Source organism: Episyrphus balteatus, chromosome 1, assembly GCF_945859705.1.
Source record: "Episyrphus balteatus chromosome 1, idEpiBalt1.1, whole genome shotgun sequence".
NCBI lineage: Eukaryota > Metazoa > Arthropoda > Insecta > Diptera > Syrphidae > Episyrphus > Episyrphus balteatus.
Window position 1 is genome coordinate 152962551 of NC_079134.1, and position 25660 is coordinate 152988210.

The 25660-nt window shown below is 29.0% G+C and overlaps 2 protein-coding genes across 3 annotated transcripts in view; both read right to left on the reverse strand.

Annotated features, from left to right (window-relative positions):
* Nucleotides 1-2374: 2374 nt before the first annotated feature.
* Nucleotides 2375-3146, reverse strand: LOC129905707 (28S ribosomal protein S28, mitochondrial). Its single transcript, XM_055981248.1, has 3 exons — nucleotides 2847-3146; nucleotides 2661-2782; nucleotides 2375-2601 (listed from the first exon to the last, which is right to left on the reverse strand). Exons 1-3 carry the CDS (start codon nucleotides 3078-3080, stop codon nucleotides 2433-2435), a joined length of 525 nt encoding a protein of 174 aa, XP_055837223.1. The 5' UTR covers nucleotides 3081-3146; the 3' UTR covers nucleotides 2375-2432.
* A 19527-nt stretch (nucleotides 3147-22673) lies between these two features.
* LOC129917422 (diuretic hormone receptor) overlaps nucleotides 22674-25660 on the reverse strand; it is a 119164-nt gene continuing 116177 nt past the window's right edge. For both annotated transcript variants that reach the window (XM_055997690.1, XM_055997689.1), the window contains 2 exons: nucleotides 23014-23176; nucleotides 22674-22723 (listed from right to left, as the gene is read on the reverse strand). In XM_055997690.1, the coding sequence (XP_055853665.1) occupies nucleotides 22697-22723; nucleotides 23014-23176 (190 nt within the window). In that variant the 3' untranslated portion in view covers nucleotides 22674-22696. The remainder of the gene's footprint in view (nucleotides 22724-23013; nucleotides 23177-25660) is intronic.

Below are 25660 nucleotides of genomic sequence, written 5' to 3' on the forward strand. Positions count from 1 at the left end.
TTCACTAGGTTTGTTTGATTTAATTGCTACGTTTTTTTTCGAGAACATGACAGGAATGTTTGTTCGTTTTAATATCAACAGTAGGAAAAATTAAATATTTTTCAAAACCAAAAATAAATAAAAAATTTAGTACTACATTCACTACTTTTTGTTAAAGCTTAGTACGCTGCTGATGCGAAACGAAAAAAATGTTCAAGTCTCTAAAGTCGACAGCGAAAATGCTAATGAAAAAATATCATCGAGTTTTCTGTCAAAGTCAAAATAAAAAAATTCAAAATTAATTTAAACTCAAGAAAAATCAACAGAAAATTATTTTTAAAGCAAGAAATAAATGAATTAAAAATGAAAAAACCGTCCACACTGCTCTTGGAGTCAGGAAAAATGCACAAGACAGTTAGTAAGTGACAAATAAATTCAAGATTTCACTAAGGGCCAGTTGTACAAATATTTAATCCGTGGTTCAGCAACTTTTATCTTCTGAAATCGGTGGTAAGGTTCCGGTTTAGCACTGGTGCAAGCCCAACTAACATTTCAGCTTCGATTAAGGTATTACAAAAGCTACATTTCAGCTTCTTTTAAGCTTTAGTAAGGTTGTTGGGCATGGAAAAAGGAGAACGTTATACAAGTTTGACCCTCTATACGAAGTTTAAACGAAGCTTTATAGAAGCTCTACAGAAGCTTTGAGATTTGACAGATAGCTTCGGAAGAATTTGTATAGCTCTTTAATACATGTCTTATCGAAATTAAAAAAACAACTACAAAAACAAACAAAAATTCTTTTTTAACTGGTTTTTATTTGATTTTAAATCATTAATTTAATCTTTTGATCTGAAATTATCTATATTATTCCATTTGTTTTAAGTATATCTATTAATAATAATGTTAATAGTATATAATTTTTTTACCACACCCAGGAATCGAACTTCGTATCTGCTTGGCTGCAGTCCGCCACTCTACCCACTCGGCCATCCTATTATATTCATTTAAGAAGTCAAAAACTTAATCAGTTCAAATAGCAGAAATGTCAAAACAAAGAATGTCCGAGCTAAATACATAATTCAATGTCAAAACCAAAAAGTGTCCCAACTAGATTATTCAATATCAAAACCAAAAATCAAATACTAACTTGGTAATTTCTGTAAAGCTTCTATAAATTCATTAAGTAGGCTTTTCCGAAAATTAGCTTTTTCGTTTAAGTTTCTTTAACAGTATCTACACAACTTATTAGAAGTTGTTAAACAAGTTTGAACTTCTATAAGCAATTAAATTCTGAAGCAAGCTCAATACAAGCTGTAAAAAAAGCAGTACCTGCGAGATCTCAATTTATAGAAGCTCTTGAGCTAGTTGGGAGGTCCACATATGTAAAAATAGCCACATCCATGCTTGAAACGAAGTTGACCAGCAGCTTATCCGCCGAAATCAGTGGGTTAAATCCGAGGCTGAACCACGTTTGTACAACTGGCCCTAAGGAAATTTTGTATGGAAAATTTTGTTTCGCTTTGACTGTTCTAAAAATTCCGTTACTATTTTTAACCGCCTTAGTTATCGTACTCTTGCCACTTGATATTTTTTCAACTGCATTTTTTTTTTTAATTATTTATTGAACATATAATTAGCCCTGTTCCTTTAGCAGCTGGCAACGTACACTACTAGTAGTTTACTAGCGATTTTCAATGGAACGCACTTTCAACGAATTCGATAGTCAGCTATTACCATGAAGCCTCAAGAGGCGTGACTCTTTTTAAACATAATGAGTGCAAAAGAGAAAAAAGATAAAAGAAAAAATTATCCGGAGAGTCGTGGGTCGTGAGTCCGAGACTCTATTTTGAAGTTTCTTTTTCCACTTTTTCTTTTTTCAACATTCCTTCTCATTTCTTTTTTATTCTTGGTGTAATACAACAACAACAAATTTTAAATCAAAAGAGAAATGTCAAATTCGAGTCCTTGACTAAAGAAGCATAATGTAATAGTACGCGCCTCACAGAATGATTGTCAAAAGAAAATTCAAAAAAAGAGTCAAGTGCGTTCCATTGAAAATCGCTAGTAAACTACTAGTAGTACTTTGCCATCTCCCAAAGGAACAGGGCTATTATAAGAAAAAAACATGGTAATTTTGTTTTATCTGCAATTAATTTTAACCCATTTAACCGGATTCGCACAGCAAAAAATTAAATTTGATCACTTTTTTAACCAAACGTAAAAATTTAACAAAAACTTGAACGCAATTCGCACACGGTATAAAATTTAAATAAATTTTACTCAACATAAATCCAACTATTGTGAATAATGTTGTTCTACGAAAAAAACTCTCATTAAATTATAAGTTAAAGCAAACAGAACTAATAACTGTCATGAAAGAAAGTAGATGTTTTTTTTTTTGATCCGCTTATTTTTATTAATTTTAAAATAGAAAACAAAATAACAATAAATTTTTATTCTGGAACTGATTTCATTGCTCCCGATCTTGCAGGTGATGATATTAATCCAATAAGTTGACAATCGGCTTCCAAAATTGTCAAATCCTTAGATGAACCCAAAAACTTTGTTGATAATTCCAAGTCTTTAACCCTCAATCGTACTCTAGATCCCTTGACATAGTCGCTATAAGAAAAAAATAGATCAATGTTAGATGTAGACAAATTTATTAAACGAAAGTATACCTTCCATTCCTTTGTGGCCTCTGGCAAACACAATGGAACTTCCACCCAAAATCTATGTACAAATCATCTTCGACCACATGGAAGATTTTTCCGGTAACAACTTTTCCTTCGGGATTTCCTAACTAGAAACAAAATTTATATGAGAAAAGAATATAGGAATTATTTATACTTGTTCTGAATATTTACATCGATTAATTTTGAGTTTCGTAACAAGGAGGCAAATGTTTGATTATCCACTGGTTTCTCTTCGACAACTGGTGTTGTGTGCCTTTCGAAGGCACTCGCAAAACCACCTTTTTTCTGGGCATTCTCTTCATTGATTTGTGTACAAAGTAGTCGAGAATTATTCAGATACACTCTGTTTATAGTTTTTGGTAGATTATTTATTAGATTTTTGTTAATTTTAATTAAAAAAGACATTTTAAAGTGGATTCTTGTCCTTATGGACTTTATGCAAGAACAAAAATATCAAAGACGGAAGAAAAGTCAAAGTGACATTTCATTGTTGACAAATGGAATTTTTAACTGGAAGTTCCATTGTAAGAGGGCTGCCACTTTATAGAAAATGTTTTACAAAATTTAAAATAAAATTGTACTATTCTTAAGTACTAATAGTAAGAGATTTTTCATGCATGATAAATGTGATTTACACTTTACGATTTTACCTATGAGAAATTTTCTTCTTTCGTTATAATGGTTTGAGAAGAAAAAAGATAACTGTTTCGGTGGAAAAAAATCCCACGTGATTTTTTACACAACAACAAACTTAAACAGTCGCTGGAAAAATCGTCGAATATCATTTCCAATGCAGAGAATGAGTTGATGATAGTTTATTAGATTATTCGTTTTATTTAGTTATGAGGATACTATCTCGTCGACTCGTGAAAATTTGGCATAAGACTTTTAAAGGTATTGAAAAGTCGAAATTTTAATTTTTTTTTTAGTTGACAACCCAACTAACATTTCAGCTTCGTTAAAGGTATTACAGAAGAAGAAATTCGTCATTTAAAATCAAATCAAAACAAATTGAAAAAGAACATTTTTCTTTTGTTTTTGTAGTTGTTTTCTTTTTTTTTAATTTCGATAAGACATGTATTAAAAAGCTATGCAGGCTGTTCCGAAGCTATCTGCCAAATCTCAAAGCTTCGGTAGAGCTTCGGTAAAGCTTCGTTTAAGATCCTTATAGAGAGTCAAACTTGTATAACGTTCTCCTTTTTCCATGCCCAACAACCTTACTAAAGTTTAAAAGAAGCTGAAATGTAGCTTTTGTAATACCTTAGCCGAAGCTGAAATGTTAGTTGGGATACTAAAGTCTCAGTTTACAGAAGCTGTTGTGTTAGTTGGAAAAGCCCCGTTCCATTGGAGGCCGGTAGTTAACTCACGAGTAGATCCAATACTACAATTCACACGTATCTTCTACTCGAGGAGATAGAAATGTGTAATTTTTGTACTAGATTTCTACTCACGAGTGCCTAAACTCTACCATCTCCAAAGGAACAGGGCTATAATGTGAATGAAGAGTAATTGTTGTGAGATGACTGACTTTTGAGAAACTTAAATTGAAACTCCTATTACATAACCACAGTTCAAAACCAAGCATATTTGGTTATATAAAGAGCTTTTAAATTTACCACATGCCTCATTATAAAAACATTTAAAGAGGTGTTGTTAAATCTATTCTTAAGTTTAACACCGCAAGGTTTGAAAACAAAAAAAACTACAATACCTTCTCTTTGTAACATCAGAGAGCTACTTACACTACACAGAAACCTACTTTTACCTCAGCAGGATAATCTTGTTGTTGATTGCATTTTTAAAATCAAAACAGGTAGAAGATAACTACCGCACCTACCGAACGAAAGTCGTGGATTTATAACATTGTAATACTAACATTATCTATTTCTCTTAAGGTTTCCTTCATGTATATGCATGGTACCTACTTTATACATCTTTCATTCTGGGTGCGGTGTAGGTATACTGATGGATAACCTATCCTACCTTATACACATTGTCTGCACCAGTGCCTTTAGGATATAAAATGAAACTTGTTGGCTCGTTACAAAGCAATTCATCTCATGAATTTTTAATATGCAAAAACTTTGATGCAATCTCAAGGGAGAATTCCAAATACCTCACTCCTACTTCCGTCTCCTATATATGTGTCTTGTGTCTTCCCCTATTACTCTTAAGAACGTACTTTGAGAAATTTGTTGTTTTAGCTTATTTTATCCAAGAGTTACGAAGGATAACTTTGACTTTGTCATACTTATTATTGCATCAACGACGAACATTATGTGCCAAAGGTTAAAGTTGAATTTTCCACTTTAACTCAAATATTGACTTAAATATTTGAAAATTTCATCAAAGAATGATTAATTTTATTTGGAGACTTTGAAAAAAGGATTTTCTAAATACTAATGTAGTATGTCATGAGTGTGACCTGTGTTGAGAGGTGTTGTGAGTAGGTGTGCTGTAACGTTCAGAATAAAAGTCTTGGACGCGTCTTAGTCGCGTCTTGGACGCGTCTTAGTCACGTCTTGGACGCTTCTTGAACGTGTCTTTGACGCGTATAGGTCGCATCATGGATGCACCTAGGTCAAATCTTGGACGCGTCTAAAAACAGTATAATAACGTTGTAATAACTAATCATAAAAAACAGTCGTATGGCGTATGAGTGTTTTTTTCACACGAAATCGCAAAACAAATCGCGTAAACTGAAAATAATACTGTACATAAAAATTATAAAAACCGTTTATTGACTCATTTTTCATTGAATAGATTTCTTTAACAAAAAAAAAAAAACAAGAAGTGGCCCATGTTAATAATGTCTAATGGTATTTTGTCTCTAATTCTAATGGATTTTTATTTAAAAGATTTGATCTTGAAATAAAAAGTTTAAAATCAGAAGTTTTTTACTTTTCATTTTTTATTTCATAAAAAAAACTATTTATTGATTTTCCAAATCTCAATTTCAAAAAACAGTTAACTTTCAATAAACCATTTATTGTCCCAACAAACAGTTTGTTGTCCCAATAAACTATTAATTGATTTTCCAAATCTAAATTTCAAAAAACAGTTAACTTTCAATAAACCATTTATTGTCCCAACAAACAGTTTATTGTCGCAATAAACAGTTTATTGATTCTCAAATCTAAATTTCAAAAAACAGTTAACTTTCAATAAACCTTTTATTGTCCCAACAAACAGTTTATTGTCGCAATAAACAGTTTATTGATTCTCAAATCTAAATTTCAAAAAACAGTTAACTTTCAATAAACCATTTATTGTCCCAACAAACAGTTTATTGTCGCAATAAACAGTTTATTGATTCCCAAATCTAAATTTCAAAAAACAGTTAACTTTCAATAAACCATTTATTGTCCCAACAAACAGTTTATTGTCCCAATAAATCGTTTATTGATCCAGAAAAATATTTCAACTAACTGTTTATAATATCAATAAACAGTTTATAAAATCAAACAACAAATTCAACTAACGTTTATTGAAATCAACTAACAGTTTATTGAAATTTTATGGAAAAAATAATTCAATAAACAGGAGTTCATTTGTCCCAACAAACTTGTTAGTTGGACGAGTTTCAATATAAAAGTTTATTGGGACAATGAACTTTTTTATTGATATTATGTACCTTTTTGGTTCAGTGTCAAATAAATAATTTGTATTACAAAAACAAATATTCAATTTTACGTATTTAGTTAAAACCAATACAGAATAAGACGATACGCATTAGCCCTGTTCCATTGGATGTAGTAGTTTACACTAGTAGATGTTCTGGTTAATCTAGTACTATCATCTACTCATGCTCTAGCATTTAATTCAAGAAACTTCCTTGTCAAAAGGAAAGTGAAGAAAAACGTGCCAAATTTTGAAATTCCTCATTTTGAATATAGCTTTGCATAACTTTTTTACTAGCTTATATCAGTACCTTATCATGGTTTGTTATTATAAAATGAAAATATTAATTTATCGATTACCATTAACAATGTTTACTGATTTGATTGACACATGTCAGTTTGGTGTGTATTTTTTGATGATTAACCGTGCTCTGTAAAGTATTACAGAAGGATTATTGACATTTAACTTTTTATTATAGACAGTGATAACAAAGTCAGTTGTTGCAGTTAGTAAGTTATGTATTCTCATCCTCGACTTATTAATATAACTCACTTAATATTTTTATTCATCTTAAAAAAAACTGTCTGTCTTGGATATGACGTTTACAGACATGTCATACAATATTTATGAGAGTTCATAAAGAAAAATGCACTCGTTTCATTTTTAAATACACCTCCTCAAACAAGGACACTTTCTTGGCATTGCGTCGCGCAAAAAGTAACTGCACATGAATCATAAAAGAAAGGTAGAGGTGGTAGTCAGTCATAATATACCAAATTGGCTCTGTTCCACAGGAAAGAAATTCATATTTTATCAACACAAAAGACGAACGTTTTTTTTATTGCAAAAAAAAAAAAACATCCGTAATTTTTTTTATGCAGAAACAGAACATAAAGGTTTTACTGTGGCTGCCATGGAGAAAAGGATTAAATTTAAAATGAAGAATTTATCTACGTTTAATCAAGTCTCCACTGCAGTATAATAATATCCTTTCATAAAAACTTCAATGTTATGATGATTTTTTTTTTACATCCATTGAAATATTCACAATTCAGATGTATACCTGCTTTATCCATACCTTCATCCATATCGTTTGATGGAATTCGGATAACGCAAGAGCTATATGTACGTTTATCCGTGTTATAAGAGAAATATCAACAAAAGTCCTCTTGAAATAAAATACACCTACTGAATAAATGTGAAGTAGGTACTATTGGCATTGCAAGTGTGTTTGAAAGATACGGGAAAGATATTTTGGAATTTCAGTTTTTTTTTTTTGTATTGAAAAGTAGCTACTATAGAATTCAGATTCTCTCCCAATTGTCATGAAAAAGGATGTTTTTTTTTTAAATTCTAAGAAAATATAATAAAAAAATAAACTTAATTTTTATTTCCTTCTCCATGTGAGAGCGCTTTCAACTATATATTTTTTTACTTTCTTGGAACTCGAGTACCTACCTAATATATTTTTCTCTTTTTTCAAATGATTATTATCCTTTCGTGGGAAGTGTGAATAAAGGAAATGACACCAATATGAATTTTTTTTTTTATTCAAAAAGGACTTTTACGGTTAAGGTAACATTGGCATTTCGAGAAAGTCCAAGAGGGTGATGGTAGAATAAAAATTGATATTTCTGTTTGAATGATTTTGTTTTCATCATTGATTGATGTTGGGTGACCTTATTACAAATGCATTTTGAGTGGGAAGTTTTAAACCCTAAGGGTTCTTGTTGAATACTTACAGAATTACACGTGTCATAAATTGTTAATAAGATAGACTTTCCATCATTCTTTTTTTTCAAAATTTTAAGTTAAATAAATAATATCCTGCCAACAGGAAATGGAAAACCAAGCAAATTTAACTTTACGATGTTCGTTTTTGGAGAAAAATCCTTTTTATTTTGTGTTTGGATTCTTTTGGATTAAAACGTTAATTGATTTATTTGATTAACCGCTATCCAGCACAGATGTGGACGAGATTGGCGGGTATGCGAAAACTAGACGAAGCTCTTTACGCGGCCCTAAAATCGATGAATAGGTGATGACTGATGTGGAGATATCGATTTGATGTTCCAGGGTTTTTTCCAAGATCTGACGTAATGTGAATAGTTAACCGATTGTGGATTCGTGGTCTAAAGCCACTTTCATAAGGATCTACCTAAAGGGTCTTACCAACAATTTAGAGAAAACAATCAGCAACTTTGGTAAGTTTCCGCATAAAAAAAAATAAAGGTTCGAATAGCAGCTGTGACCTGTGAGTGAGAAAGAGAACCGACCGAAAAAGGTGATCAAAAATATTTGTTGGTATTGCTAAAAGAAAAACGTTCTTAAAAGTATAATTAATAAATACCAAAATTACAATTTACTATTTTTACAATTTGTGTTAACCAATTAGATATTTCAATATAAAAAAGTAACACATACACCACAGTGACCCGTGGTTTTAAGATGCAAACAAATTAATTAAAACAAATTTATACCATTTCAACTTTTTTGACCATTCAATAACAGTCAAAATTTTACATATAGGAGGCTTAGATTTCGGAGCCATTAAGTACCGCAAGCGACTTATTACCCATGTTAATTCTTTTTTACCCACTAACCCATGCAGAAAACAAAACATAAAACAAAATGGCGTAGGTTAGTGGAACTTTTGATTTTCTCACCTGAGATTATGTAGTACTAACTTTTTAGGTAACAAGGGTAGTACATTACTTTTTTGTTAATTTTTGTTATTCAGCTTTCGTGAAAATTTTTTATTTGAAATCTTACCTTAAATGATCAAAATTTAAAAAAAAAAACATCCTAAATTAAGAAAAGTATGCTTTAAAAAAAAGTTAATACCTAATAATATTTTTTTATTTACAAAAAAAAATAAAACTCTTCAAAATAAAAAAAAAAATTAAATGCACGACTGGGGTCGCACGTACTTGCTCTTATGGTAAAAGTAACTCTTATGTTTAAGCTTTTTACCGAAAAAAAATTAGAGAAAATTTAAATTTTGTTATTTTTAAGTAGTATCTATTGATATTGGTGACATTTTTTTAAATTATATAAGTTTTTTACCTGAAGCCCGTTAACCAAAAACTTATATTTTTAAGTAGTGTAGAAAAAAAGTTAAATCTGTTTTTATAATTAATTAAACACCCATTTAAATGAACTTTTACACAAAACCAAGTATGCAATTTGATTTCTTGCATTAAAAGGAATTTTTAGAAAAAAAATTTCGAAAAACGTTTGAACCAGTTTTAAAAATAATTTTTTGTACCTATATTATTATATATATTTTCTAACATTTTTCAAAAATAATTTTGATACTTATGCCATTTTTAAGAAAAAATTATTCAACACATAAAAACGAAATTTCGATAAAATTCATCAAACCATTTTAAAAAAATCGATTTTTCAAAAAAAAAAAAAAAAAAAATTGAAATATTTTTTAAAAATCCAAAAATGTGTTTTTTGAAAAATTTTTTTAAGTTTTTAAATAACGTTTATTTTTGTATAAAAATTTTGGTTGAAATCTATTTTGTCGTTCACGTGAAATTCATAAATAAAAAAACCGTTCTTTGACAGGTACCGTTAATAATATTTTTTTATTTCAAAAGTTTTCTCTATTATGTGTATTGTGTAATACTACACACAAAAATTTTAATCAAAATCTTTAGAGCCGTTTTTGAATCAACTGAAACGGTTTTTGAAAAATCTAACTGAATTAATGCCTTGTCATGTAATGGTTATGGGAGAGATTCGGGATTCAAATCCACCCTATATCCCCTTAACTTTAATAAGAAAAAAAATTCAATATTTGATGAATCACAATGTCACTGCTCTCTCTTCAACGTATCTGTTCCAATAAATAAAAGCCCTTCTGAAGTTGACACATTTCATGCTATGACAATCGCACGAAAAAAAAATTCCATCTAAAACTTTCTAATTCCATTTGGACAAACAGCCGCATATGCATATAAACTAAACTAAAACAGGATACACCCTCGAAAAAAGAACTGGAAACCGTCCAAACTTTTCTCATATCTATTTTCAAAGTTTGTTTGACAAAAAATGAAAAAAATAAACAAAATAATGCAGAGACAAACAGTATCAATTTTTTTATAATACAGGAGGTTTCAAAAATTTTTATCCAAAACTTCAAAATGTGTCAATATTTATAGGATTAAAGTTTTAAAGATCCTAATCACGTTATACACCATCGTCGTATATTTTGTTCATCATCACAAAGGAAGTATTATATACTGAGAATACTGACTGAGGATATGGCAGCTAAAGGCGATATTTCATTGTTGTTGGTTCATGTCCATCTCCAATGCTGCGCTCTGCTAAAGCGGATGCGGAAGTCCTACAAAAGTCTAAATGAATAATAGAAGAACAGAATCCTTTTAGCGAGAGACATCAAGTTCGAACCAGTTCGTCGAGAACAGAGAAGAGAAAAAAGTATGAACCACATTGATGTGTGTGTTTATTTATTATTTTCTTGTTTACGTTGATGCTTTTGTTATTAATGTTGGACTATGGGCTTTTTGTCCTTTTAACAACTGATATAGCTCTCCTACATCCTATACCACCTACTCCTTCACATCAAGAGAGAATGTATACATTTTTGCCTTTTGTACAAGTGATGGTAGAACATTTAAACAAACAAACAAAAAACAAAAAAAAAAAAAAAAAAAAACAAAGAAAAGAGGTGATGACAGTGAAAAATTGCTATGGGTTATTTGAAAACAATGGAAGATATTTTTCATGCGGATATCTTTGCCTCATTGCGGGACAGGAAAATGTCGTCCTCTCTGCAAATTCATTGAGTATCTTTTGTGGTTTCTGTCACAGAATTTATATGATGGTTTTTGTCTTTTGAGATTTAAAAAAAAAAAAAAAAACCAACAACAACAACAAAAACACAATTTTAATGAAGGTTTTTTATGAGGAAAAACTACAAAGACAAGTGTTATTTATTTATCTTCTGTATTTTATCCTTTCTTTTGGTAAAGTTTGAATCTCTTTTGGACATTTATGAGGCATAACTGCCTTTAAAATAGAAAGGATTAACCTCAATTTGCAAAAGCTATACACTAAATTATTTATATTTCTGTCTTGTTTTAGACCTACTCAAAATCCTGTCAGGATTGTCTCTTTCTTTTTTAGATGAAGAAGTTAGGGGTAAGTTTTGGACTCAAAAGAAATAAATGTTGTCGACATTTTTATTAGAAATAAAAAATTACCAGAAAATAGTGGAGAAGAGCTCAGTCTGTCAATTAAGATCTAATAAAAGATTGATGCTTCTACCACCAGAGTTCTTGAACAAGAATTCACAGTTGACATTTAATATCCTTGACCAGTGGCGTATACAGAAAAAAATTTGGAGGGGGCTGGAAAATTTTTCAAAAATTTTGTATAGGGTACATAAATGTAGGAACATTTTTTATCTTTTTTTTATTCGTCTTTGATCGAGAGAAAAAGCGCTGTACTGCAGTACTGAAAGTTGCATTTTACTGCTCTCGACAGCTTTGTACTACTGTCTCTTCCTTTCACAGTCAAAGTAGTGTTTTTTCAAAGTTCTTGTATCTCAATCATTTTACACAAACAGCAAGGTATTGAGTAATCTTATCTTGAATCAAAACTGTTTACGTATTTATTCCTATCACGTCTTGTTTTTGAACTGTACTCATTACTATTTTCCGCAATTCGACCGAAAGTGAATTGAAATCACTTTTCAATTTCACGTGAAATGGATCTTCGATCGATTTCGACAACTTCTTAAATGCTTCGAACTGTCAAAACTGAAGTATCATCCATTTATATTTTGTTTCTAAAGCGAAATTATTACTGCTGCTTTGAGCATGGATGCAATTTAATTTACAATTATAATGAAAAAAAGCAAAATTTAAAAGAAAAAATAAGTAGACACATTTTTCGAGACATATCCAATAGGTATGTAAGTGAAATGCAGAACATGGGCGATATTATTGCAATTTGTAAATACTCAAGTAAAAATTAATTAGGTAAAGTGTAAAGCGAATGACGTGCAAACACAGAGGCAGTGATGAATTATGATATAAATAAATAAACAACAAATTTTGTCCAAAGATTGCAGATTCATTGAAAAAGGCACCAATTTCACTTACAGAAACAAAGTGAACTGATTTCGATCAGAAAATCCAAAATGAGTGAAAAAATGCAGAACATTTAAATTCACTATTTAAAAAAATGCTCAAAAAGTGAAATGCAGAACGTGAAAGTCTGAAAAACTAATTTTCAGAAGCGCAAACTGGAATTTCTTTAAAGAAACCATTAGTTTAGTTATGTTGACCACTAAGATTTTAAGTTACCAAAAATTTCTATTATCTTTGAGAAAAATATTATTTTGAAAAAAAGTAAATATACTGAAGACGATCAAATACGGTGTTTAGAGTTTGCATAAGAAGTTTTACAAAATTTGACGGTGATGTAATTCGACGCCAAAATACAAAAAAAAATATTTGAAGAATTCCAAATTGGAATAAAATCCGAAAAAAATTTATCCCAACCCTCAACGTCACCTAAGGCCCTTACTCAAACAAACACAAACAGCCTTTTCAGAATTTGGAGGGGGCTCAAATATTTGAGCTGCCTCTAAATCTCTAAGATTTACGAACAAGTTTCAGTTAATCATGTACATTATGAAGAAATCAGCTAAATAATAACATTGTCTTGGAGGCTTGGGGGGGGGGGGGCCTTGAGCCCCCTGAGCCCCCCCCCCTCAATACGCCACTGTCCTTGACACCATCGCAACTATTAAATCAATTTTGGTGTTTTAGTCTCCAAGTTGTGGGTAATATCGAGATTTTTTTTAAACAAATAAATATAAATTAATAAAAAAACAATTAATAATTTCTTTTATTTTATTTAAAATTATTTAAAAAACAATTTTCACAACTTTATTTTATTATTTTAATTCGCGACGCGTTTCGGAGTAAATCACTCCATCCTCGGGCTTGTGATGTTTGATGTTTAATCATTTATTATTTATTATTTTAATTCGCGACGCTTTTCGGAGTAAATCACTCCATCCTCGGGCTTGTGATGTTTGATGTTTAATCATCAAACATCACAAGCCCGAGGATGGAGTGATTTACTCCGAAACGCGTCGCGAATTAAAATAATAAAATAAAGTTGTGAAAATTGTTTTTTAAATAATTTTAAATAAAATAAAAGAAATTATTAATTGTTTTTTATTAATTTATATTTATTTGTTTAAAAAAATCTCGATCTTAGATCAAACTATGAAAGATTTTCTGTGGAAATATCTTCCACTCCTAAATTTGGTGTTTTATGAGCTGGTTCATGTGACCTTCAGTAACCCCATAGTAGTAAAAACACTATGCCCATGCTAGAAGCTGTATAGTTTTTGTTGAACTTTGTGTCTTTGCATTTGATTTTTACCATACCAAGTCTTACAGTTTTTTTTTTTTGTATTTAAAAGCCTAGGGGTTGCTTTGACATTTCTCTAACACTGTGTTTCTTTTTTTTAGTATTTTGCACAAAGTAAATACATACAGACATTTTGAAAGGCATATTTTTGTACTTTGCTTTGTGTTGCTTTTAAAAGAGTAGAGGTTTTTTCTGTAAAATACAAATTTTTATTTTTCCCTTTGGCTTTTTAGAAATAATGTAAAATCTGAAAATGTATTATTAAATGGGTCTATTGACCAAAGAACATCAAGAATATAAAATCAGATGATAAAGGTCAATATTTACTACTCAATAACATTTTTGTTTAGGTTTTTTATTAGAAAACGGACGAAAACGGACGAAAACGGATGAATATCATAGGTATTTGAAATTCAAATTAAATCATGCTCGTATTCGTATCAGTAACATTACTAAATATTTCAAGGTTTTCATGTCCTGAGGCCTCAGGTAGTAAAATATAACAAAGAATTCTAAAAATAGAATTGGCACAATTTACTCTTACCCCTTTTAGGGGACGAAAAACTCATTTCCTTTATATTTGTTTAAAAAAATCAATTTAAACCGAGCCTTGAATTTTAATTTTTTGTACCTAAACCAAAATGTCTCAAAAACTTAAGGTTTGCATTCTTCTGGAGTACTTTTAACAGGATATCACCCAAAAGAGGGTCTTACAATATACATATTCAGATAATATAGTAAAAGTTAAAGATTTAGCGGGTCATTGTGTTTTAGGGTGGTCCTTATTTGGCTTATTTGGGACATGCAGTTGGATAACAGCCATCCGGTTGGATATGTTGAGAAACTATTTCCCTAATTTGTTTTAGATTTTTATTTGGCTCACTTCCTCTTCCGGATTTCACGTGAAATTTTCATGCGAAACGATTCCTTTTTATTTGTATAGGTATTTTTGTATCTAGTATTCCATTAGACTCGCGGATTGTACCGGAAGACTAAGATTTTGAAATAAAATTCCAAAAAATTAGAGATTTTTTTTCGATATTTAGAACTAATTAACCATCTTATTGTGTACAGCAGGCATGTCAAATTCTATGGTTACTAGGGTTCAAAACAGCGAGATCTAAATTTTTATGGGCCACAAAAAAAGTAAAGAGTAAAACTAGAGTTTTTATAAAACAGATTTATAAAAATAAGAACTGTAACTAAAGTAAATTATTAGGGAACCCAGCCGAACCGCTTTGATTTTGATGATATTTTTTTCAAACGTCGGTAATCAAAAATACTTTAACATGTATTGGTTAAAATTGCCGATGTTGCCGTATTGTTTTTTAAAATTAAAATTAAATTTTTTTTGAACACGTTGTATACACGTTTTAAAAAAGCCAACATCGCATTTCTATCTGTAAAGTTTAAATCCACTCAATTTAATGAAAAGTTTTTGAAAGAATGGAGAATACAAAATAAGATTATATATAAATGTTGAGCTTTATAAAAAAAAAATTAGTTAAATTTTTTTTATAAAATTTCTATTTAAAAAAGTTCTTCGAAACTGAAATACTTTTTAATTTTTTTCAAAAACTGTTATACATATTGACATTTCCTTTAAAAAAATCACAATATAAATGTGGCCATCAAAAATTGAAAAATTAATGCATTTTATATTACGAAAAAATTTTAAAAACGACATGTTCGACAACGACATTTTTTCAATAATTTTTTTTTTTTTCAAAAATCTTAATTACCATTTTTTTAAAAACCCTTTCCTCAATTTACTTAATTTTAATTTTACAAATATGAATAAGCTTCAAGCTTTTTAAAAATGTATATTTAATTATTATAAGTGTTGCCGTTGTGTTCAAATATATTTTTTTGTGTTTGAAGTCAATTTATGAGAAAATTGCACGTATCGCTTAAACGATGGAAGATTGTTTCTCACTCCCATTTATTTTTTTTCCTTTAATTTCCTAGATAATATTTTGGCATCAATTAATTTATGAATAAATTTAAGCAAAATTTTTGAAAACTAATTTTTTTTGTTCACAAAAATCTTCATCAAAAAAGATTATCTAAATCAGCTGTTCGGCCGAATTCCCTTATATTGCCATTTTTTGAGCTTTAGTTACTACCCACCATTTTTGTTATTTCTCTTCTGATGTCCCAAAAAAAGTTGCATTTATTTATTTTCTTAAGAAATCCGACTTTTTTATTAGGCAATTTTTCCATATTATTTAAGTTTTGTACCTTTTCAGAACCTTTCAGAATAAAAAATACTTGTGTTATTTAAAGGGTTCTTAAAAGAACATTTTAAGGTGTTTACATAGTGCTTTAGGAAATGATCAAAGAGGTAAAAACTAGTTTTTTGAAAAATCCCTTACCAAACGTAATGGACCACAAAATTGTTGTTTTTCCTTATAAAAACTTCATCGACAGCTTCTCTAATGATACGAAATTGGTAGGGACTTTTAGGGAGATTTTCAGATAGGGAATTAAATTACAAAAAAAAACAAAAACAAAACAATTAGGATCTATACTGCACATATTTGACTTGTATTTGTTTATACTATATATTTTGATTTTCTGAAAAAAAAAATTCGGGGAGGGGGGGGGGTTAAACCCCATTCATCCATTACCACTTTGCCAGGATTAAAAACAAAACTCTGCAAAATCTTCAAATCATAACTATAAAATAATTAAACAAAAACTAAACAAACAAAAGAAGCACCTATAGGTATAATTAAAAAAACAACTTCTGACAATACATACACTTTTATTAAATTAAAATTCAATTTTCCACTTACTTTGGCATTATTGTTTGTTGTATAATCCAAGTTTTTTTTCGTAAAAAATATGTTTCGAAACTTGAAATTGACCGAAAACTTTTACCATAAATCTACAAAATAAAGAGAATAACTTTGTTTTTCGTCCCAAACTTTATTTAACCCCTTTTCGCTTTTAAGCTTATGCAAGTTCTTATTTCATATGCAGGTTCCAGGTTCCTATATCTGCATGTGAGTGCAATTGAGCTTGTTTCCAAACTAAAACAAAGTATGTTTAATTATTCACGTTTGATGCGATTCTATGAAGCCCGCATATGGATAGAAATATACTAATGAACTCTACCTAAACCTCCCTTTGTTGAAATTTATTTTCTGCATAAACAACACCTTTAGGTTAGGTTGACAATATAAATATTTCCCAAATGTACTCTGTACATTTTCAAAAAGAATGGGATCTCCTTCTCCTCTATGCAAATGATGGTAATGAGAATCTATGGACATAGCACAAAATAAATTATTCCAACTTCATTTAGTTTTTTTGCTCTGTGTGTGAAATATTTTGTGATATTTGGATATAAGGGGACTTTTAGTTTGTACAGAACCAACATGCACATTTGCACATATAGGTAGTGGCTTAAACATACCGAAATCATTATAACTGACAAAAAGTTTTTGAATAGCTTTCCTACAAAAAAAAAAAAATACATGCACAAGGCTGATTTTGTATAGACAAAAATGCCAGACTCAGAGATCAAAGGATGTCAGCTCAACACAATGGAAAGCTTTAGTTTATTGAATTTTTCTAAGAAGAAAACTGTGCATATGATTAAATTGAAACCCTGATGCTGTGCCAAAAAAACAGGACCGGATTAAATTTGTATGAATTTCGTAGAAGTCAACTTTTATAATTGGATCTGAAATCAAATTTCGAAATTACAAAAATTTGTACCTATTGAAGTCCAACCAAAAATCGAAATAAAGCTGCCATGAACTTATGAAAAGGTTTCAAGGGAAATTGCCACTGCATTTAATAATTGAAAATCAGAAATTTCGAAATAAGAATGAATCAAAAAAAAAAGTTAAGGTATTATTTTTATTTTTTTCGTTTTTGAGTCCATTGGGGCAAATTGTGTAAAAACTTGAGTATTTTTATAAGACTTCACTTATAAAATTTCTGTTTTATACCATTTAAAGCGTTTAAACGCAGCTCACGTAGGCAAAATCGGTTTCCGTTATGACTTGAAAACTACTGCACTTATCCTTTCGAAATTTTGAACACGCTGAAGAGTTTGTTAATATTTTTAAAGTGCGTCGTTTGATTCATTGTATAAAAATAATTTTTTTGAAAAAAAAAAAAAATTGAGAATGGCTGTTTATTAAAAATCATTTTCCTACAACGTGATAGCCTAGTGGATGCATGATTGATCGCAGTATTACGAAAGCCCTCTATAGAGTAAAAGAATTTTTTTTCATTTAAAATACCTAAATTAGTAAACTATGATGAGTACAGTTTTTATGTACCATATATTTGTGTGCAAAATACAATATTCAATATAAACTCTGTAAAAAAGTTTATGCTTGAAGAAATTTATGGTAGGTATCAACACATATAGTTTTGGACTGAGTTCACAGATTCGTACAAAAAAAAAATTGAGATAACAATCAAACATGACATTAAGATGATAGAGAATGCCAAAAAAAGTGGTTCCCGAAAGTCCGTCTGTCTGTCAGTCCGAACCGATTTACATCAAACTAGGTTTGTAGCGGTTTTTGGAATTAATTTTTTGGACTAAAAAAACGGTATCAGTCATTTAAAGATTTTGGAAAAGTTAAATTTTCTCAACAACAAACCAAACGATTTTGTTAAAAAAATTCAAATCTTAGTTTTTATACAGAGTCTATCTTTTGATTAAAAAAAAATGTTTAATTTCAATAAATTAATCATTACCTTCCATAGAACTGTTGTTTTTTTTTCAAATCTGATTATCTGCCGATCCATTCAATTCAATTTCAACGTAATTTTGTATACTAAAGCATTTACATGTATATTGTATACCAGGGCCCTATTTCATAAAACTATTAGTGTTGTACTTGTAGACTTGTAGTTACAAGCACAAATAAAGTATGGAGTTGTAGTTTTCTGTTTCATAAAAATTTTCATTTATTTGTAGTCTGGCGAGTTCAAACTATTTTGCTTCTAAAAAACTACAAGTGTATTAGTCTAATTTTATAAGAAAAAAACTGAAACTAGGTGTTTTTTGTATGGAAAAACCTGTTTGGGAAACCTTTAAGGGCGTCTGGCAGAGGGAAGGCTGAAAAATATCTAGCTTAAACTTATATTTTCTAAACCAGGAATAGACATAGAATATTAATTTGTTACCATCATACGGTTATACCTAACAGAAAATAAGTAATTAGGTTTTTTATTAGAAATGCATTTAAAAATGCTTTAAAGCGGTCTGGCGGGGGGAAAGCTGAAAAAGAAACTTGCTGTAGCCACAGATTCGAAATCAGGGGATTTTTTATGATTTTTTGGTGTATCATTTATTCGGTTATACCAAAACGCCAAAAATTGATTTTTTGCTGCACTTTGGATGCGTCTGGCAAGGGAAAGCTGAAAAAGATCACTGCAAGACTTGTTCCGTTGACATACTGTGGTGCATATCTAGATATGTGCACACTCGAATTTCGGTTATATCAAAACTGCCAAAATATGCTGCCGGCTCTTAGACTATAACGAAAATAAACAAATATTCGCACTTTCTGTAGCAGCAGCGAGAGACGAAATATTATGATGAATATTTGTGAAATATAATAAACATTATTGGCTTTAAAAGCTAAAAGCTTGATTTTTAAAGATTGGTTTTTGGTAGATTATGGTCTTAACATTTAGTTTAAATAATAGGCTATAGAAAAGTCTATGTCTCTTGAGAAAAAAAGATACAAACAAATGAAATTGAGCTTTAAAAATGAATAAGTGTTGTTTTGTTCGATTTTTGAATGGCAAAATGTTGTGAAATTCCTTTTAACTAAAACATTGATGTACTAAAGATTACTTGGCAAAACACATCATCTATTGCAACTTTCGCCAAAAAAGCTTTAACTCATAAATGAACTAAATATTAATCTATAAGTTAATTAATCTTTAAAAAAAAATAACAAAATTTAATCTTCATTATTTTTCAGCGTTAAGTTGTGGAAATATCTCGGAAACTTTTTGCACTTTTTGTTTAAAAAATTCTTTACTATCTAAAAAACTATTTTTAGTGATCTTAGCGTTGTATGAAGCATCAAAAGATAGTCTTCAAACCCATTCGCTCCAAATCTAATGCAGTAGGTTACGAAAAATTTAAACGCATTTTTCTCGAGACGACATTTTTTCGCGCCGTGCAACGTAACTCATAAACTAATGAAACTATCGAAATTTAGTGGAAATTATTCGTTATTTTATTGCATTTATAAAATTAGGTATTGGAATTTATTGAAAGATCTTTAAATTGTATGTTTCAGATGTCCAAGTTTTGTAGTCTCTATAGTAAGGTTATATGGAAATTCAAATGCAATAACAACTCATTATTTTTAAGTAATTGAGATTCCATTTTTTTGTTGTCTAATTTTGGAAAAACATATATGTAGACTAAAAATGACTGGCACCAAGATGAATCCTTCCTACCGTGCTAGGTATACGGTATACAGTATCAAAAAGTTAAGTTCAACTTGTTTCACTTATCTATATCCTTTAAAACGGTAACAGCTACACTGGAATGCTCCTATTTTGAGTGTTAATTGCAGGTAGATGAATTCATACAGATTTGTAAGCCAAGACTATTTATCACTAGACAAGGAAGATTGATTTTAGTGCCAACCACTTTTTTGGCATCATTCAAATTAAAAAGACTGAATTGTTATTTCACTTTTACTACCTAATGTTCTTCATTAAATGTCCACACAACTAGTACATTTTTTTTATCACTAACACCAAAAAATTGGTGAGGATTCTTGATTTTCATGTTTGATCATTTAACTTATATAACCTTATCCATAAAGAACATTCAAAGAGCAAATTAGACTCCATATTTTTCTTTATTAGTCTTTCTACTCTTGTAAGAAATTCGCTTGTAGTTACAAGTCTATCACTAATAAATTTTTGCGCAAATACTTTTATGAAACAGAAACATTCGCCTCATTTGTAAATTTGCTTGTAGTTACAAGTCTACGATACTTGTAGTTTTTAGTCTATTCGAATTCTTTATGAAACAGAAATTTGCTGATAATTTACAAGCTACAAGTAAATTCACAAATAATTATTAGTCTTGTAGTTTTATGAAATAGGGCCCAGGTATATAATTTTAAAATATATCAGAAATAAAATTTTGAAAAAGGTAATTTTGGGGTTTTTAAAAAAATTTAAAAATTTAAAAATTTTCGAAAACAGAAGCGTGAATTTTTTGAAATTTTGGTTTTAAGTGTTGATTAGTTGTTTCTACAAAATGACATACCAATTTAATTATTTTTTTTTTTTCAAAAAATTGTTTTTTAAAAAACGTCTATAACGATTTTGTTTTGTTTTTTTTTTTTTCTAAAAGAAACTTAACTGTATCATTTTAAGAGCTCAATTTCATTTTTAGAACAAATTTTATGTTCTTTTACATAAAAAATCTTAAAAAATTCTAAGAGGAAGTTCGTGCGATTTAGTCGTGTTGGTATTTGCTATTTGTAGAAAATGTTATTTAACATCTTAAAACAAAATTTCTAAAAAAAAAAACATCCACTCGTTTTCCAAAATGTAGTATTTTTGAAAATTTGTCAGATTTTAATATAACGTTTAATTAAAATTCAGTTTAGTCGTCAACGAAAAATGTACAACACAAATAAATAACTGTTCGAAAAATATTTTTTTTAATTTCAAAAATAGAGCCTTTTTGTTGCAAACTTTTTATCAAAATCTATAGAGAAAAAACTATCTCAAAAAGGACTTTAATTAACTCGATTTAATTTGATCCTTTAATTGGGTACCTAGTACCTACTCTAAAAAAAACTGTGTTTTAAGTTTTTGTCAAAAACAAAAAACAAAAAAAAAAAAAAATAGATATAGATATTAAGAGGTAAACATTTTTTGGTTATTCGCTTTTATCTCGTTGACGGCTTAGCCGATTTTATTAAAAAAATTGCAGACAATATACAATACAATTTTCAAAAAAAATGTCGATAACTTTGATAACTTAACATAACTTAACTTAAAGCAACAAGAAAAAGTGCTTTCGACCAAGAAATTTATTTTAGTTTTAAATACTCTTTTGTCTTATGTCATGTTCCTTCAATTTTGAGTTTTCAATTAAATGTCTTGACGTTTATAAAACCCACATTCAGTCAATTGATTAAAGTTTTAATATCCTTCACCAATTAAAATGATCTTTTTGTACTTTTATGCAACTCAATTATGCAAAATACTCAAATTGGTTTCATAATCTGTGACTGCCAAAAGAGTCTTGTTATTGGAAATTATTTCTTAGAATTCTTCAGTATATCACGAATTTCTTGTATAAACCAATTTACTCAGAACAATCTGTTGCTTTGAGAGGAACCATCAATCAATTTTACTTCCTGTTGATAAGTTATCGAATGTGTTTATTTGCCAATATTTTAATAAGGGAATCCATACTCTAAGCAGCTTATGCTAAAAAATCAGAAAGCAGATTTTCTTCTCGTTAAATTGCATAAGCTTTCAAAGAATTTTGTATTACCTACAAAATTGAAGCTTATTTCATTAAATATGAAATGAAACACATACAAATTTTTGGGATCGAATTATATTTACATTAATATCACATCGATACACACATGATAAACAGGATAAAAAAATTAAATTTCATACACATTAACAAAAAAAAAAAATTATATGTATACAAAAGGAAAACTGCAAGCGCATTAAAATTAATATCCTTAATCAATATAAATTATGAAAACTTCGATACACTTTTTTTATTTTCCGATTAAATCTTTATTATCTTACAATACAATCTCTTTTTTTTTTTTTAATGTTTCTTACTTTTATTTTATTTACATTTTAAATATTTTTTTTTTGCTTTTTAATTATAATTCTTACACATTTTTACACAGTCAAATAGTTACAAATAAAAATTAATTTTTATTTCTCAGAGAAAAATCCATATCCTTTTGTTTTTAATTTTTTGTGTGTTACACAGCATTTTCCTCAAGTCCTTGCTGTATGTGTGTTATATCCAGACGAATGCATAAATGAAAGGAAGACAAAAGATAAAATGAAAAAAAAGGTATAATTAAACAGATATAGTGTTAATATAATACTAAATGACAATGGAAATGCTTTTCTTTTGTCGACATTTTTAATAGGAAAACAACGGAAAGAAAAATAAAGATAAAATATCTTCCGACCAGTATCATCCGGTGGAATATCAAAACGAGAATATGTGACACATAGAAATCCCACATACTTTTTTTTTCTATACACTGCATTGTTGGACATCATCACATACCTTCATTAAAGGACTAATTGCTCGGGGCGATGGAAGCATATGCAGAGCTCCATTGGATCCTCGTTGTAGGGACATTGGCGGATGTTGACCCAATAGTGTTGTAGTGGTTGCTGAGGAGACGCTTGATTCTCTCTTTCCTTTTCCATAATATGTTGTCAGTGGTCTGAAAGGATTTAAAAAATATAGAAATGAAGAAAAAAATATTATTAAAGAAAAAAATCTAATTAAAATTCATAAACCAATTAATATAGAAAAAACTAAAAAGGGGTTTGAATTTAATGGATACACTCGGGCGTATACGTAATTTTATTTTTTTCACAATAAAAAAATAAACTGGACAATCAACCACAAGAGAGAGAGTATAGCAAAAAAAAAAAAATAATAAATATTGGATGCATGTAGAATGATTCAATTTATTTCAACCGCAAAGCACAAAATGAACATAAAGACTGAAAATAGATTTCAATTTGCAAGCATGAATATTTTATAAAACGTAGCTTGGTTGTGTTACCCTGAAGGGTATGAACAAAAAAAAAATGTAAAAAAAAGACATCACGTAACTTTCATGTTAATCAAACTTAGAGAAGATCTACTCTTTGAGAATCACAATGTTGAAAATTTTTCGAAAAATTATATTCTTCCTCATAATAAATGTTAGCACATAAAATCAAATGTCTGTGTGCATAAGCACCCCTAAGATGTATAACATTTTATAAAATTATTTCAACATATATTCTTACATGGCATCAGCACATTATATGGTTGTTGAAAAAAAGGAAGAAAAAAAAAATAATAAATTGTTTCAATTTTTGTTTTCTGGTAAGGCAAGAACTATGAAATACCCTTGGGAGATTTTTGTTCTGTCAAAGAAAATTATTATGTCACGATGTTATCCTTGAATTTTCATGGTTTTGTTTTTAAAATTTTTGGTAGTTTTTTGAGTGAAAACGTGGGCGTTATTATAAATAAACTCATTTGTTTATAGATAAATGTTATCATAAGATGGAGATAAAATGCTTTGACAAAATAAGTATTTTAGGAGTTTTAGGGCATACAAGTTTTTATTTGAATAGCAAGGTTTCTTTTCCTTAAATGGAAGGCAAACGAATTTCGTAAACATATGAGTGTGAGAAATAATATTTCGTTCCTTTGGAAGCTTGCCCAGTTTAGTAGTTTTTCTTAAGGTAGAATTTATTTTATTGGTTTTAAGTTAGAAACATATGCAATTAGTGATGGGAACTATCGATAGTTAGTAACTGAATGATTTGAACTATCGAATAGTTCATTCATTCATTCATTAATTCATTCATTTATTCATTCGAATAAAAACTATCGAATAAAATTATCGAATAAACTATCGAATAAACTATCGGATAAAAAAAACTATTCGAATGAAAAAACTATCGTATAAAAAAAACTATTCGAATGAAAATAGTAATTAAGCTATTGAAAACTATTGAATGAAAAACTTTTCGAATGAAAACTAAACTATTCGAATGAAAATAGTTACTATAAACTATTTGAATGAAAAAACTATACAAAAAAAATCTATTCGAATGAGAAAACTATCGTATAGAAAAACTATACGAATGAAAAAACTATCAAATAAAAATAATGTCCAAAAGAAAATACTATCAAAAAAAAAAAAACTATTTTAATGACAAAACTATCGTATAAAAAAACTTTTCGAATGAAAATAGAAACTAAACTATCGAATGAAAAAACTTATCGAATGAAAATAGTAACTAAATGAATGAATGATTTAAAACTATCGAATAAATGAATATTTTACAACTATCGATAGTTTGATAGTTTTTATTCGATAGTTCCCATCACTATATGCAATTGATAAGCAACCGATATTTCAATTTAAATATTGGATATAACAGTGTCCACAGCTCTATTCCAACGATTGCGTATTAATGACCTTTAAATATTATTTCCTGCACGGCATAGGAAGTTATGTATTTCAAGGAAGGTGATAATAAATTAATTTACGTTTAATAGCTTTGAAACTTTTAAAGAGCACTGTTGGATTGCACTTATGAAAGGCTTTTTAATGAATATTGCATATAGAAATTTGATTTTCGATAAAGACATCTGTTGGTTTTGTTAATAAAATAAATATTTTAGAGAGAAATAGAATACTTTTAAGGAAAGTAGGTCAAAAGATTTGCACTTTTTGAGGTAAAAGTGAAAAATTCACTAAGATTTTCTATTTGTTACTAGCATAAAATGGACAGAGAAGAATTTTAAATATACATTTATAGTTATAAAAGATGAACTAGAAAGTGTATCTGCAATCAGTTTTAAGTTTATTTAGAAAAGTATTAAATTTCATAATATGAGATAAGACTCAGTACACCTAACAATATACGTAAATAAATTCAAATAACATTTAAACCACATAATAAATAATATACATAGTATGTAAAACATGATGTAATTATTTCGAAATAATAAATAGAAGAATGGAAAATTTTGCCGAAATATTTAAAGAATTAGATTTCAAATACAACTTTGAAATTGTATAAAATATAACCATTCTTAAGTCAAGTGTTATTAAGGTTCAAATATTCGAATTCAAAGAAATAAATTGTTGTTGATTTAATTTAAAGGAATAAAGTATAATCGATAAAGAAGATAA

What these genes read in the sequence shown, in the direction of transcription:
- LOC129905707 (XM_055981248.1), bottom strand. Translation starts at nt 3,080, where the DNA reads ATGTCTTTTTTAATTAAAATTAACAAAAATCTAATAAATAATCTACCA. An exon ending in GAAACTCAAAATTAATCGAT is followed by an intron (nt 2,783 to 2,846) that starts GTAAATATTCAG and finishes TTTTGTTTCTAG; the next exon opens with TTAGGAAATCCCGAAGGAAA. An exon ending in AGGCCACAAAGGAATGGAAG is followed by an intron (nt 2,602 to 2,660) that starts GTATACTTTCGT and finishes TTTTTCTTATAG; the next exon opens with CGACTATGTCAAGGGATCTA.